We start from the raw sequence: 14,514 nt of genomic DNA on the forward strand, positions 1-14,514 counted from the left end.
TCTGGCATCAGGTCTATCAACTTATCCTCAGGATTTCGTAAAAACAGTGGAAGCAGAACAAAACGTAGAACTGAGCTCAGCTCACAAAACATGTGCTGATTACACACCACCGCGCATGTGCTTCACAGGCAACTGGGATCAGATGACCCAGGCAGGATCAGATCTCACGACATGGCAGACAGGGTACAATTTGGAGGATCTGAGATGTGTTGGAGTTAAGAGCACGGAACTGCCGGAGGGGTTCCAGCACCATCCCACTCTTAATAGAGCTCATATCAACAAGCGAGCCAAGATGATGGAGACAGGTTTGTGATTCCTATATATCCGCTTTTAACTTTATGGAGGGCGTTAGCCAATAGCCGTTAAATGGAGGGTTCACACAACTTTATAGAGTGCACGAAATGGAGTGTTGACGCCCAAGCTGAGTGGTTCTAATTTTTCATTGCCTCAAAACAGATTTTTATTTTCAAAACATCCGTAGGATGGACAAAATTTATTTCTAGGGTAGCTGCATCTCGTAGTTTGTTTAAAACATCTCCTTTGTAAGTGAATATTTCCCCAGGTGAAGGAATAGACTGGGCAATGGGTGAAGCACTAGCGTTCGGCTCCCTACTCTTGCAGGGTTACAATGTTCGCTTATCAGGGGAGGATGTGTCACGAGGTACGTTCTCTAACAGACACGTGACCATGTACGATCAGAATACGGGGCATCCTTACACTTCCCTCAATCATCTTCACACCGAGCAGACCACTAAGGTAAATTCCGAGAATTTATAACCTGCTTTGAATCGGGGTATAATATAATTTGCACTGGGTCATTTTTAGCTAGAATTCAAACTCTTCAAAATAAAATTTTGTAGTGGGATGAGATTTTTCAACATGGTTTACGTTTAGTCCAAAATCTGACTATAGACTAGTAGTACACAGCAGGTAACTCCATGTCTCATTGGTCATTAACAGCTCTTAGATCATTGAGATACCTTTTTAAAACCATAACTCAAAATTTACGTAAATACGGAATGGTTGAGCCTCAAAATTTATTTCTAAGCATTTTTTAATATATGACATCATTTTACCTGGAAGTAGTGAAGTAGAGAAATTCAGATATTCTAAACTTCAACACACTTTTCTGCTTAATAGAAAGACACTGATTGACCGCCTCGTGTCATTCAATGTCTTTGATAAACAGAAAATATTAGTTACTTACCTATAAGCACACATTTTGGCAGGAATGTATAGGAAAACACCGACCCTGAAAAAGATCACTATCATTCTAAAGTTCTAAAGCTTCTAGGAATGACAGATATTTTGTTTCAATACTAATTAAAAATTAGAATAGTTCTAAGTCCATACACTGTATTTACTATTGAAGATATTATTATTCTTGAACACGATTAATTAACTAACCTAGTTCACAAGTCAGAGTCTTATCCCCGGACATGATTGCAAATCTGTTAGGTTTCTCACATCTCACTGTAAGGACAGTTCCTACTGGTACTGGTAACTCTGGTGTTAAGTCTGCTACTCCAGAAAATACTGAACTATCAAAGCTGTTGCACTCTGAAGCTAAAGTTCATTCCGTTATGATTACCATATGATATTAATATTATAAGTTGGCGGGATTTCTATTTGCTTTGAAGTTTCCAAAATATTGTGTTTCAGGAGAGTTCCATACCAATCGAATCGAATAATTTTTTGTTCTTGTTATAGCTCTTACCCAATTTTCCTTTTACTACAACTTCAGCTACAGCTATGTGACCCGTACTCCTGCTTAGTTTCAAAGTGTCTCCTTCAGTGTTACAGAGCAGTGTGTAGATCTGGTCTGCCTGTTCTAGTCCATATGTTAGTTGGAGTGTTCCACAAGACTTCTGTTTTACCTCTCCCTGGTACACTGACACATCAGACGTTGTTATGAGCATTTACACATTCTCTGAAGTTATCTTCATTCCTTGCACACCAATCACTAGGATTGTACCAGTTGTTGTAGAACACGTAGTAGATAAGGGCCTTTTGGATAACGTAGGTTCGCTCAAACTCTAGTTTTAACCACACTGCTCCGTTATCAGTTTCAGTTGATGTTACTGTTGAGAGGTCCTTATCAACTGCATGTGCTGCTGCAAAACTTTCCTCGTTGTTCTGGTAAGTTTTTCTTTGTGTAACTGTTGTTGGAGTTACCTCTGCTACTTCAAGTTTTTTAACTGAGATGAAACAGTCGTATTAGATACTTTGTCAGACATTGATTATGTTCAACCATGTCATATTATGATTTTTCATGGTTGCCGAGAAAGGTTTTAATGTTGCTATGTTAGGTTTAACTGCCTACCTTATCAAAATTTAATTGAGACAGTACCTTTGCCAATAATTTCTACTTCAGTCACAGCTATGTGACCCGTACTCTTGCTGAGTTTCAAAGTGTCTCCTTCAGTGTTACAGATCAGTGTGTAGATCTGGTCTGCCTGCTCTAGTCCGTATGTCAGTTGGAGAGTTCCACAAGACTTCTGTTTTACCTCTCCCTGGTACACTGACACATCTACGTTGTTATGATGATCTACGCATATCTTGAAATTAGCTTCGTTTTTAGCACAATAATCACTAGGATTGTACCAGTTGTTGTAAAACACACGGTAGATAAGGACCTTGTGGATAAAGTAGGTTCTATCAAACTCTAGTTTTAACCAGCCTGCTCGGTTATAAGTGTCAGTTGCTTCTACTGTTGAGAGGTCCTTATCAACTGCATGTGCTGCTGCTAAACATCAATTTTCCTTGTACTCTTGTAGAGTTATCTGCATTTAAGAATTTATTTCCCTTGTGTCAACTGTTTTCGAATAACTCTGTACTAGTTTACTGAAAACCTGAACTTAATTAGATACCTTTTGTAGACCATTGATTCACTGTTCCAACCATCAAAATATGAACAGTTATGAAGTTTAGATCATGTCGCGCTAGGAAACTGCTTACCTTACAAATTAAAATCATATATATTGAACAGTTTAAATAATCTAACTTGCAGCAAAACTAGTGTCGCATGTAATTGGAAATAGTGTGCCCTTTAGAGTCCCAGATCAGTGTAATCGTTTCCTTATGTGATCAGTTCGAGCCCAGCCCTGCCCTCTTAACTGATACATCACGGACGGACTAGCAATCTGAAATTGCCATCTTTACCTTCCGAACTGAAATTTTATTATAATTCGTAATTTCACACATTTCGGACACTTCGTCACTTCTCATTTCCAAAATTTTGCTCTGTTGACTGCTAATTGCTGAAAACCTTGACTTAATAGACATACCTTTTGTAAGTTCACCATCTGATTCACCAAAGACAGTCCACACCATCATAATAACGAACAGTATGAGTTTCAGCATCATGTCGCGCTAAAACTGCCTTAGCTCGTACTAGAATCTATAAATCTATGACGTATTGATCGAGTTTAAGATAAACTAAACCAGTGCCGCAAAACCAATGTCGCAAAAAATAAATATGAAATAGTGTGCCCAGAGAGCACCGAATCCCGGCTAATCGTTTCCTTATGGATCATTCGTAGAGCCCTGCCCTCTTAACTGAACTAACAAAGGACGGACTGGCTAAGCTGAGTAATTATTTCTTGGATAGTTTAATGATCATTGTTCTCCATGTCCTGGTGGGTCGAGGAATCGTGTGTATTGCAACACCCCACACCTAGCACAGTTTTACAACGCTCTGACGCCCTCTTTAAGTCTTAAGAGTTATATATATGATAATAAACGTCCATGTTCTAGATTATAGGCACCTCTAGAAGTCTAGACATAGCCTTTAATTAAAATTATGATAAAAGGTGAGACCAGAATATGTTACCAATTACCCGGTCTTGCATACAAGGGATTATTAAAGTTTCAGTAAAAAATATATAATATTATATAAGAATCCAATTTATACAAATGCACATTTAACCTTTAAACTTTTAAACGCGTGTGTAAGACTTCAAGTTCATGATATTTGCGTCCTACCTCAGTTCCATGGTATCATAGAAGCGACTGCATGGGGATTCTAGGGAACGTGGTTATTTCCTACTGTACCTTAGATCCACAGATTCCAAGGGTGTGTGGTAGTTTGCAATTAAGAACTGAGTTTCTGTATATTATTTAATAAAGTTTTACCTTAATAAGGGTTTCAGTTTGGAACTTGGTCGGACAATTATTTTTGTGACACAGAAATATCACAAACAGATTTAAAACGTATTATGCACATTTCACAAAATATTATGATTTACTCAGCAACGAAACAAAATGTTGTTAGTGCGACTATTTTTACATCTCTAAATCGATTATCTTGTGTAAGTAAGATCCTGGTCATAGAAACATATTTAAATATTATTCAAACCTTTAACTAATATGAGCATGAACAATCTTACAACATGGGAGCGATCGCACAAAAATAGAAAGAAAAAGTAATCTAGATAATTATAAGTCCTTTTCTGAATTATATGTTCATCTGGAAAGATTTCTATTATTAACGGACAAAAAGAAACAATAATGGTTTCCCAAAGTAGTCTGTGAACAGTGTGCTTATATCTGCAATGTTCCAGGACCATGGTGAGATGTCTGAGATACTGTATAGCAAGCTGTAAAGTCTCCAGTTTTGTAGGTTTTCTCTTCTCGGGTAAGACAGGTAGAACTTCTGTTAGTCTCGACTCTCGCTGTGTTCATTATCTGGAAAAGTGATAATTGTTAAGGAAAGGAACTTTATCAGCTTCAAATTAGTTATTAGCGGGTTCTTTGCTGATGTTCTTCTTGTTGGAAAATACTTCAAATACAATAATGCGAGAGTTAGCATTATACATGGTCCATGGATGATTTCAATGTAAGTGTAAGTGAAAGTAAAAGTAAGCTACCGTCATCAGTCATGCGAGTACGTTGTCTGGAGTTGACAGCAAGGCGCTTACTATTCATCAGTTCATCTCGTCTGGAGACTGGTACATTCTTCTACTTTGTCTGAATCTGTGATTATATAATATTACGTTAGAAAGAGTCCACTGAATACTTTGGCCACTCACCCCAGTACTTAAAGAGAAAAGGAGAGTTAATGTGAAGGTGAAAGTGTCAAGCCAATAATTGAGCGATTATCTTCCTCGAAAATATCATTTCTCAGATAATATGTTCGAAATACAAGCAAAAGGACCCACTTTGATGATTGAGAAGATCTCACCGACCGTCCTCCTATTCGTTTTTAATTGAAAATGTAAAAGAATTTAAATATGTACCTATTTATTCTAAGTTTCAACACTACAAAAGTCAGTACCCATAATTAACATAATCTCCCCACAGTTAGAAGCGATAGACAGTTTGTTATCCGAGGAAGGTGTTGTAGGGTTTGAGTACGGGTACAGTCTGGAGGACCCTAACTCTCTCGTACTCTGGGAGGCTCAGTTCGGAGACTTCTTCAACCCTGCCCAGGTGAGCTATTTTTTATTTTTTTACTAGCCTTTTGAGTAACATATCTACTATTAATTCAGCCTTGGCTGGTTGAATTGAAACAAAGAGGCAATAGTATAATATAATTTTTAAAAAGTAAAAAATTGAATTATAACTCTGAAATCTGAATTATAAAAAAGGTTACCTGCGTGCTGATCTGTGGTGTATCTCAGGTGATATTTGATCAGTTTGTAGTGAGTGGAGAAGCTAAGTGGGTCCTGCAATCAGGGCTGGTGTCCCTACTTCCTCACGGGTACGATGGTAACGGACCTGACCACACCTCCGCAAGACTTGAGAGGTGGCTCCAGCTCTCAGATAGCAAGGTGGGCAAATCTTTTAGGGTTTTTAGGGTATTTACAACTCCTGTTTTTACGTGCATTAAATTATATTCGCGAAAGGTTTTATTGCAATTTTATTGTTTTATTGCCCTCTAAATCAGTCTGATCTATCTTCCCCAGATGTCACATGTTTTACCAAGTTAAGCGACCACTGCCTTTTTTAGTTGAAGAAACTAGAAGATAATATCATCTAACATACTGACAACAAACACTAATTTCAGCTCAGGGGCTCACCGTTCTAGATACAAATTACGAATTTACCACTTTTTCATTATCTTCTTGAAGTGTTGATAGATTGGCTTCCTAATTTATAACCTTGTTCGCTTTATGATTTCAGGTACTGTATTTTCTATGTTGCATTCAATAATTCATGTCAGGTGATTCTTAAACTTTTAATCCTGAATGATTGTTCCAAGCTGATGATCTCTTAAAGCCACTGATTCAACTCACACTGAGACCTTAAGCTTGCATAATTTCGATAACTCAAAACGAAACGAAACACAGTATTTACGACCCGGCAACTTTGCGTCAAAGTTATTGTATAAGAATACATAAGTTTTAATACTTTCAACCCTACTATATATAATAACAAATAATTTGAGGCTCTAAAGATGTAGTTTATTTACGAAGGATTCAAGCCTCATATTGTGTGTTTCCCTTTGTGTCCAAATGCAACATAACTAATTAACTTTACTGACTTATTTGCAAATAGTCACGATAATTTAAGGCGGGTCATTTTTAGTCACGTCTATTATTATAGTAGTCACATATATAGTCACATTTATAGCTTATTAGTCACTTATATAGTAGTTACGTATATAGTCACATATATAGCTTATTAGTCAGGTATATAGTAGTCTAGCTGGTCACATACTTTAGTTCTGAATCAGCGGCACCTGCCGAGCATATTGTGCTATTTAAAAATAATTCCTCATTAATATCATTCCTTTGTATCTTTTCTCAGGCATATGTTATGTAATGATTCTGATATTTATGCCTTGTAGCGAACCTTTGACTTGTTTATATTAGAGGAACTGGAACATGTTAAATTTCGATAAAGAATATCCCAAATACCATTTCAGTGAAAAATAGCAAATCTTACCATTTGGTTGCTAAAACTCCCATTCAGGAATGCACTGCAGACACAGATGATGTGAACGTGCAAGTAGCAAACTGCACAACCCCTGCGCAGTATTTCCACCTGCTGCGCCGCCAGATGGTGCGCCCTTTCAGAAAACCTCTCGTGTTGATGTCACCCAAAGCGTTACTCAGGTACAGTTAACGCTTGTAACACACTTATGAAATGGTTGCATGCGTGTTACGCTAAATTTATAAAGGTTTACTGGATTCTATTTTATTTCTTTATTTAACTGGAAGTGAATGAGAGATATAAACTAATTCAGATCACCAGATGCAGTATCTCAAATAGCAGAGTTCGGTCCGGGGTCCACATTCCAGAGAGTTATCGGAGACGCAGCCGTCCATAACAACGAGTAAGTAATATTTTGAACAATTTTTGATTAAAATGTCCGATAGTCCCAATTACCACATTTGCATGTGCGTAGAACATGCATTTTAAGAAGTTACCTTCTCTGTTTAACTCTTTATTTGTTGTTCAACAATGTTGTTGGGATGTCAATTTGTAACTTGATGACCCTTGTTATCTTCAGCGTGAAACGTGTTTTGATATGCTCTGGTAAACACTACTATACACTTCGAAACAAACGTAATGAACTGAAAGATAAAAGCACTGCCATTATACGAGTAGAGGTAATACAATGATCCTTGCTGTTAGTAATTTCTCCGAAAATAGTGGGTTGCCGCGAAACCTGTTCGTATATTAGAAGTTAGAACACATCTGTTCGGGCTCACTGCCTGAACCATTTGGTTGTTCTGCTAAAGGGTCTTCTTTATCCTAATACTGGAACGCGCTGATAACATAATTTTGGAAACTTCGCGCAATTTAGCATGCACGTGACGTACGCGCGTTATTTAATATAATATAATATAATAAATAAAATCATATCATATCATTGCATTGGATGAATGCGCGCCTTTTACGTGTCACTCAGCTGAAACTGTTTCGATCCTAATATTATCTTCTCTAGCTACTGTTACATATAATAATATTAATGATTCAAGACTGACGACAAACATTGCACTCGTTCAACATGTTCATGTATTATAGGGAAAATGTATGGGCCACGGGTGACGGGATGATAATGTCCGTTTATTCGCGGACAGTGCCGTAAATTGAATGTGTTTCGTGTAACTTGATTTTAAGATACAACCGAGGTATGAGTTGAACAAATTTCCCTAGCGTAATCATTTAGAAACTCCCTCCCTCCCCTCAGTACAGTGATTATGTAATATTATGTGAACGACTCCTAAAGCTTTTCTGCTGAGATCTTGCTCCCCATATTTGATTTTTGTAAATGAACATCTGAAAACCTTTTTCACCTCGCTTGTGGAGTCAGAAGCACTAAGTTATGTATATATAATGTAACCTAGCATTGGTCATCATCCCATAAAAATGAACAGCTGCCTTCTCTATTAGAGTACTTATCATCTCATAGCACTTCTTTTTAGGCACTGTCTGAATTAATATTTTGTTTGAAATTCAACTAGAAAGAGTTAATTAATAGCGACGCTTGCCACAAAATACTATTCAAGAATGCCATGAATGAGGTGCAATTGAAGGGGCCCTGAAATTTTTTCGATGCAGCCATATTGTACTCGCGTCTTTCTACCAATAAACTGATAATATGCATGTTTTTACTTTTACTATTACCAAAAATTTAAAACATGTCTTCTTCAGGAACTGTGTCCATTCCCATCGTCAGAACTACAGCAAGAATTAAATAAATATCCTGACGCAGGTATGTGTTGTTTTACATATCTTGTCACATTACTAACTTTATTATTTAAGGTTATTTACCTACATAATATATCAGACTCAGTACTAAGAGCGAGGAGCTGGTAGCTGTATCACCAACAAGATACATATCTTGTTCACATGTGACGGAGATTACTTTTACATCCCTCTCTCAATCGTAAAACTAGTAGAAGGGATGTAATATGTAGCTTACTTGGTCTGCTATAAAAAGTTTTGACATCAACTGATCCTGTTTTTAATATCAAGTTGGCCAAATTTAATTTGTCGGGGTAGATGTATACCCGCAATTAATTTGTCATCATGGAGAAATTATACAACCATATTTGGGTTCTATTATAAATGTATAAAATTTATACTTTCAAATGACTTGCTATTATGTTAAGTAAGTCGGTTAAAAACACCGCTTCAAGTTCGTTAGTACCGTCTTTCATATAATGAATCATATTAAAAAGTCTGTTAAAATATAAGAATTTTAATTTCCCTAGCCATCGTACAAAATTTCCCTGGCTTGTCGAATGTTGATCCAGCCCGAGAAAAAAAAGAGAAAACATCACTCAAACAACATTTCCTTGTGGAACAAATATGAGCTCGTAGATAATGGCAAACATTAAAGTTTTGGAGATCCTAAAGTTTAACAATGTGGTTCTCATTATTTTCCTGTCACTACAGTGACATGACCTTATATGGCAGTGTAACTATGGTAACACTACCATCCTCTCATTCCTAGCTGCAACTCAATCTGCCAAATTTCCTGGGGCCCGCGTGCATGTGACCACGACAACTCTCTCTTTCTCTCTCATTTACAATAAGACTCTCAGGGAGTATTCAACCCTCCCTTCACGTGTAGATGACGTCAGTCATTTTGCTATCTACAACCAGTTGTTTGGCGTTCTGTGGGCTGATAGTGTCCTCTAAATTTTCACTCAGCTTGTAGCTACTAATATTGTTCTGATTGTCCTCGCCGTCCAGCCCGTCCAGCCCATCCAGCATTTCCTCCTGATCTGGCTCGTAGCCAGAGAAGTACCGCACGATGTTTCGACACGCCATTGCAACCACGCACACTAGGAGTAGTACTCCGAATATGAAAGCTGGGATAAGTTTCTGGAAGAGGGCTTCTAGTCCTGAAAAGGTTTTGTTAACGTCTTATTTTATTGTCTAGATGTTTTTTGACTTTAGTATGCTCCTAGATTTTAGAACTTAAAAACTGAACACCAACGATTAACGTCGCTTTAACACGTCATCACGTTAATGCTTTTAATACCATTTTATCACTTGACTAATATTCCAACTTACGCTTCCTCTCGTCCTCGCTTGCCTCGGTTGCCTCATCCACCCCTGTGTTTCCATCTATCGGACTCATTTTCTGGCTGATTTACTGTCTGTTGCTCTTACCACCGTCTGATAATGTTCTTTTTACAGCACTTATGGGGGGACCCGTTCATCGCATTCTGATATATTAAGCTCGTTAATTATGGCCCCTAATTTAATTGTTGTATCGCATGTTTTTAGTCCTTCTAAGAAACACAAATAATGAATAAATAAAGTTAAATTTGATACAGAAAATTTACAGTTTTAGGCATCATTTCACAAAAATGGACTGCCACTTAAATACAAAATAAACTTGTCAGTAAAGAGAAAAAGGGCGCAAGAAATCCGAACAAAGAATTCTCTGAAGGTCCATGGGATCGAATTTTAAAACACCTGATCTCTCATACATCGCAATTATTATAACTACTGTAATTTTAGTGCCACTTTGAAGTAGGCCGAACTAGAAGTATCTTCGTTCCGGAGAGCTGGTTATTGATGTCGAAACAATGACTGCAAAGTCTCAGCTGATTATCTATGGTCTGCATAAGAGTAGTACTATAAAGTATAAAGTCTCAACTGATCATTTTTTTGCTACAAATAATAGAACTACAGATCATTGGTGATCAGAGTATGTTGATAACTGTGGGGCAGTTGTGGAGCAGAATGAGATTGAAGGGCTCGTTTGCCTAGTTACTACCATCAATATGTTAATAATTGTAAATTCAATTTTTAGCTCTAGATTTTGAATTATTCATCATTCTCATTATTCTCATTTAATATTCAAAAAAAATCTATTCTCTGAGGCTTTTACAACGGTCAAAAATCCAAAAATCCCATCGATAACTTAATCATGTCTCTAAACTCAACCTCGCATTTACATTAGTCCAACTATTTTAACACAAAAGATTATGCAATTACTGCGCGTGTATAATCTGCATTGTTAAGTAGACAATACTATGTAAAATATAAAGTGAGGAGGGTTTGGTGGGATTAAGACCTAGTTTTAATTACGATCTGGTCATAAAACCCGTGATAATGTTGTCTTAAAAGCGGTTATTTTCCAGGATATCGGAAAAGAAAAACAGTGCACCATATACCAAGTGTACGGTATAATTAAACTACATTGAAAATACACACATATCGAATTAACATTTCTGAGGTAAACGGTTAATAAAGGTCCTTCATTAAACTCAATACAGTAATTAACACATACCCTGTATGAGGTACATTGACAAGATATTATAACCAAAGCAATTAGTCCAATGTAACGGTGAGCATATCTCCAACTAAACAGTCGAACGGGTACATTGTTCCATCAGATGGCATGTAAATTCCCATGAGATGGCAACAGTAGACAAATCAACCGTTCAGCATAAATACAGTCAAAATACATACACCAAATATATATATTGTAATAGTAGACTAAATGCGTTACGGGGAACAATGAATAGTTGAATCTGTCGCTGGTAAGAGAGAATAGAAGACATCTTTGTAAGATAATATTGAAATGCGCCCAGACGTCGGATAAAATTATCAAAAATTTCTGAATAAATGCTCGTCTGCCAGTGGCTAATGACGGCTAATCTATGCGGGAATAATTGCATAACGATACGACACTTTCTTTTTGTGGTGTCAGCAATTTGATACGTTACGTGCGTGAAATATACCACGTTAAATATAGATGTTAAATAGATAAAATCACACGGAGTGGTTTAGGACCACGATCGGCAACTAATTGTGCTAATTTCGTGATGTGTGCCAAAAGAGACCGCGCTTACTTTATTCGAGAATTCTTCATCGAAAAGTGGCTTTAATACTTTACAAGTTTGTACGTTTCCATTGAAGACGTTTTAAGATGCATTTGATCAATTTTTTAACTAGCAAGATAAAAATGATACTAAAAGAATAAAAGTTCACTGAGCACTGTATTCAGTGTTGGAACTGTTATTAATGTAGCAAAATAGAACAAAGAGCACGTGCGCACAGCGCACAGTGTGGCTTATGTGAAAGAAGAGAGATACTCATTCAGATGTGAAATGAGACTTTTATTCCTTCCATGAAATTATCCGAATGTATTTAATTTAAGGAGAGCAAAGAATGAGTTCGTGTCTGCCGAGGATTGTTTACTTATGACCCAGTATTGAGATAGAGACGCACTTAATAAGCGAAACAACACGCTTTAATGAGTGTGAACAAAAGATACACTTAGTCTTATTATGTAAAATGAGACAAATATCAAAGTACCATAATTCGGCGATAATTTTTCGGGAAAGTCGGATTTAAGTCAACAATTTAAACAAAAAGAAGTCCCTACAATCGGTTAAATCTGAGTCTGAGAAGGGTAGAGTTCATAGGCTTACAAGCATTAAAGCTCTGTACCTATGACTTAGTTAAGAACCTTTCTACACCTCCCGACCTCCCACGTTTTCTTATTAAATCAGCCTTAGTTCGCTGCAGAACGTTAACTTTACCAACGACCACATATTTAATATGTTCCATTTTAAAAACTCTGGAAAAACTTTTTCAACAGCTCTGTCTCCCTCTTGTAGACCTCGTACCAACTACACTTGGATTCTCAACACTCTCCCAGGGAAAACATGTCGTGTACTTGAAAGTTAGAAACAGTTTGCCGCGGACAAAGTAGAGCAGACAGAGCTGAAATCCTAAAAAACTAGGTGCTACCAGATAGCAGGTTTAACTGGTAGTGGTGTCAACATTTACCCTAAAACTGAGGTGTACTGTCGCATAAGAATCCTAAAAACTTCAAGGTAAAAAGTCTAACAATTGGTGATTTCATCATTCTGTAACACGCACTGCAACAGTTCTGATCACTTTGAAAATAACTGAGGTATCATGCTGGGACTCTGTCAATGTTAACTTTAGCTGAGAACAAGAACACTAGAAATTAAGCTACACAGTACCGTGAACAAACAAGTCAATGCCAGAAAATGTCCATCTCGAATGATCTAAACTATTAATATAACTAGTATGTGATGCAAGGATACAAAGATGAAATATTTTATTGAATTCACAAGAGTTGTTATCCTGAAAATAACTAAAGGTAAGAAAATAGAATTGCTTCAAGTCACACCACATAAATGCAGTTACACAGTCGAACCTCTAGTTCCACAAACTGTGCCTCTACAGGGGTTTTACTGTAAACGTGTGGACAACGGTCCTCATGGAATTTAGTTATTCAGTTATCAATTCCCCGCCTATAAAGCTTTAACTGTAACCGCTTGTCCTCACCACCACAAAAAACTGGTCACAAAACTTTTATCAGCGCCGCTCAAAGACACAGTGTTTAAAACAGTGTCATACCACAACAAGAACTAACACAATGTGTATGTCATACTGACGACTAGAGAAAGTACACACTATACGAATAATAAAATTAGAGCAGCCGATGGGCTGGGTGAATTAAGACAAAGCAAATACTTATTATACTACAACAATAATATGTGTGCTGCGTCGTGTGTTTGAGAGAGAGAGAGAGAGAGAGAGAGAGAGAGAGAGAGAGAGAGAGAGAGAGAGAGAGAGAGAGAGAGAGAGAGAGAGAGAGAGAGAGAGAGAGAGAGAGAGAGAGAGAGAGAGAGAGAGAGAGAGAGAGAGAGAGAGAGAGAGAGAGAGAGAGAGAGAGAGAGAGAGAGAGAGAGAGAGAGAGAGAGAGAGAGAGAGAGAGAGAGAGAGAGAGAGAGAGAGAGAGAGAGAGAGAGAGAGAGAGAGAGAGAGAGAGAGAGAGAGAGAGAGAGAGAGAGAGAGAGAGAGAGAGAGAGAGAGAGAGAGAGAGAGAGAGAGAGAGAGAGAGAGAGAGAGAGAGAGAGAGAGAGAGAGAGAGAGAGAGAGAGAGAGAGAGAGAGAGAGAGAGAGAGAGAGAGAGAGAGAGAGAGAGAGAGAGAGAGAGAGAGAGAGAGAGAGAGAGAGAGAGAGAGAGAGAGAGAGAGAGAGAGAGAGAGAGAGAGAGAGAGAGAGAGAGAGAGAGAGAGAGAGAGAGAGAGAGAGAGAGAGAGAGAGAGAGAGAGAGAGAGAGAGAGAGAGAGAGAGAGAGAGAGAGAGAGAGAGAGAGAGAGAGAGAGAGAGAGAGAGAGAGAGAGAGAGAGAGAGAGAGAGAGAGAGAGAGAGAGAGAGAGATGATTGCCCTATGTTAGGTGTGACCATTCAACTAACCCCAATTTATTCACCATTTATCTAATAAGTGTGGGTTAGTCACGAAGTGACGTGAGTATAGAATATATGTGATGGGTCATTGTGGTCAGTGTGCAACTGTTGGGTACGACGTGCAGTGTTCGCTGTATGTCGGGAGGAGCAATTATCATCGTCACGATTAATTAGAGTTTAATGGGTTACAAGTAATATTAGTAAATGTAATTTTAGTAATAATGAGTTATTACACAGGGCATGAGAAGGCGTGGGTATTACAACACTGGATTGGTAGACTAATCTAAAGGCGTGTCCAGGAACTGGGTCATGTGTAATGTGTTTTATTATAGCGAGATGTTAAGTGAGCTGTTGGGTAGTGTCCTG

At 37.7% G+C, this 14,514-nt stretch overlaps 2 protein-coding genes across 2 annotated transcripts in view; one reads left to right on the top strand and one right to left on the bottom strand.

Moving 5' to 3' along the window:
- Window positions 1-14,514, top strand: part of LOC134816253 (probable 2-oxoglutarate dehydrogenase E1 component DHKTD1 homolog, mitochondrial) — a 90,984-nt gene that overhangs the window by 61,967 nt on the left and 14,503 nt on the right. Inside the window, exons 13-20 of the mRNA XM_063825011.1 lie at window positions 32-305; window positions 563-756; window positions 5,302-5,430; window positions 5,622-5,771; window positions 6,916-7,058; window positions 7,190-7,279; window positions 7,457-7,556; window positions 8,605-8,665. Of these exons, the coding sequence (XP_063681081.1) occupies window positions 32-305; window positions 563-756; window positions 5,302-5,430; window positions 5,622-5,771; window positions 6,916-7,058; window positions 7,190-7,279; window positions 7,457-7,556; window positions 8,605-8,665 (1,141 nt within the window). The remainder of the gene's footprint in view (window positions 1-31; window positions 306-562; window positions 757-5,301; window positions 5,431-5,621; window positions 5,772-6,915; window positions 7,059-7,189; window positions 7,280-7,456; window positions 7,557-8,604; window positions 8,666-14,514) is intronic.
- On the bottom strand, window positions 9,005-10,131 carry LOC134816256 (uncharacterized). The gene is made up of 2 exons (XM_063825016.1): window positions 9,976-10,131; window positions 9,005-9,803 (listed from the first exon to the last, which is right to left on the bottom strand). Exons 1-2 carry the CDS (start codon window positions 10,040-10,042, stop codon window positions 9,520-9,522), a joined length of 351 nt encoding a protein of 116 aa, XP_063681086.1. The 5' UTR covers window positions 10,043-10,131; the 3' UTR covers window positions 9,005-9,519.

Source organism: Bolinopsis microptera, chromosome 6 (genome assembly GCF_026151205.1).
Source record: "Bolinopsis microptera isolate Bmic1 chromosome 6, MBARI_Bmic_1.0, whole genome shotgun sequence".
NCBI lineage: Eukaryota > Metazoa > Ctenophora > Tentaculata > Lobata > Bolinopsidae > Bolinopsis > Bolinopsis microptera.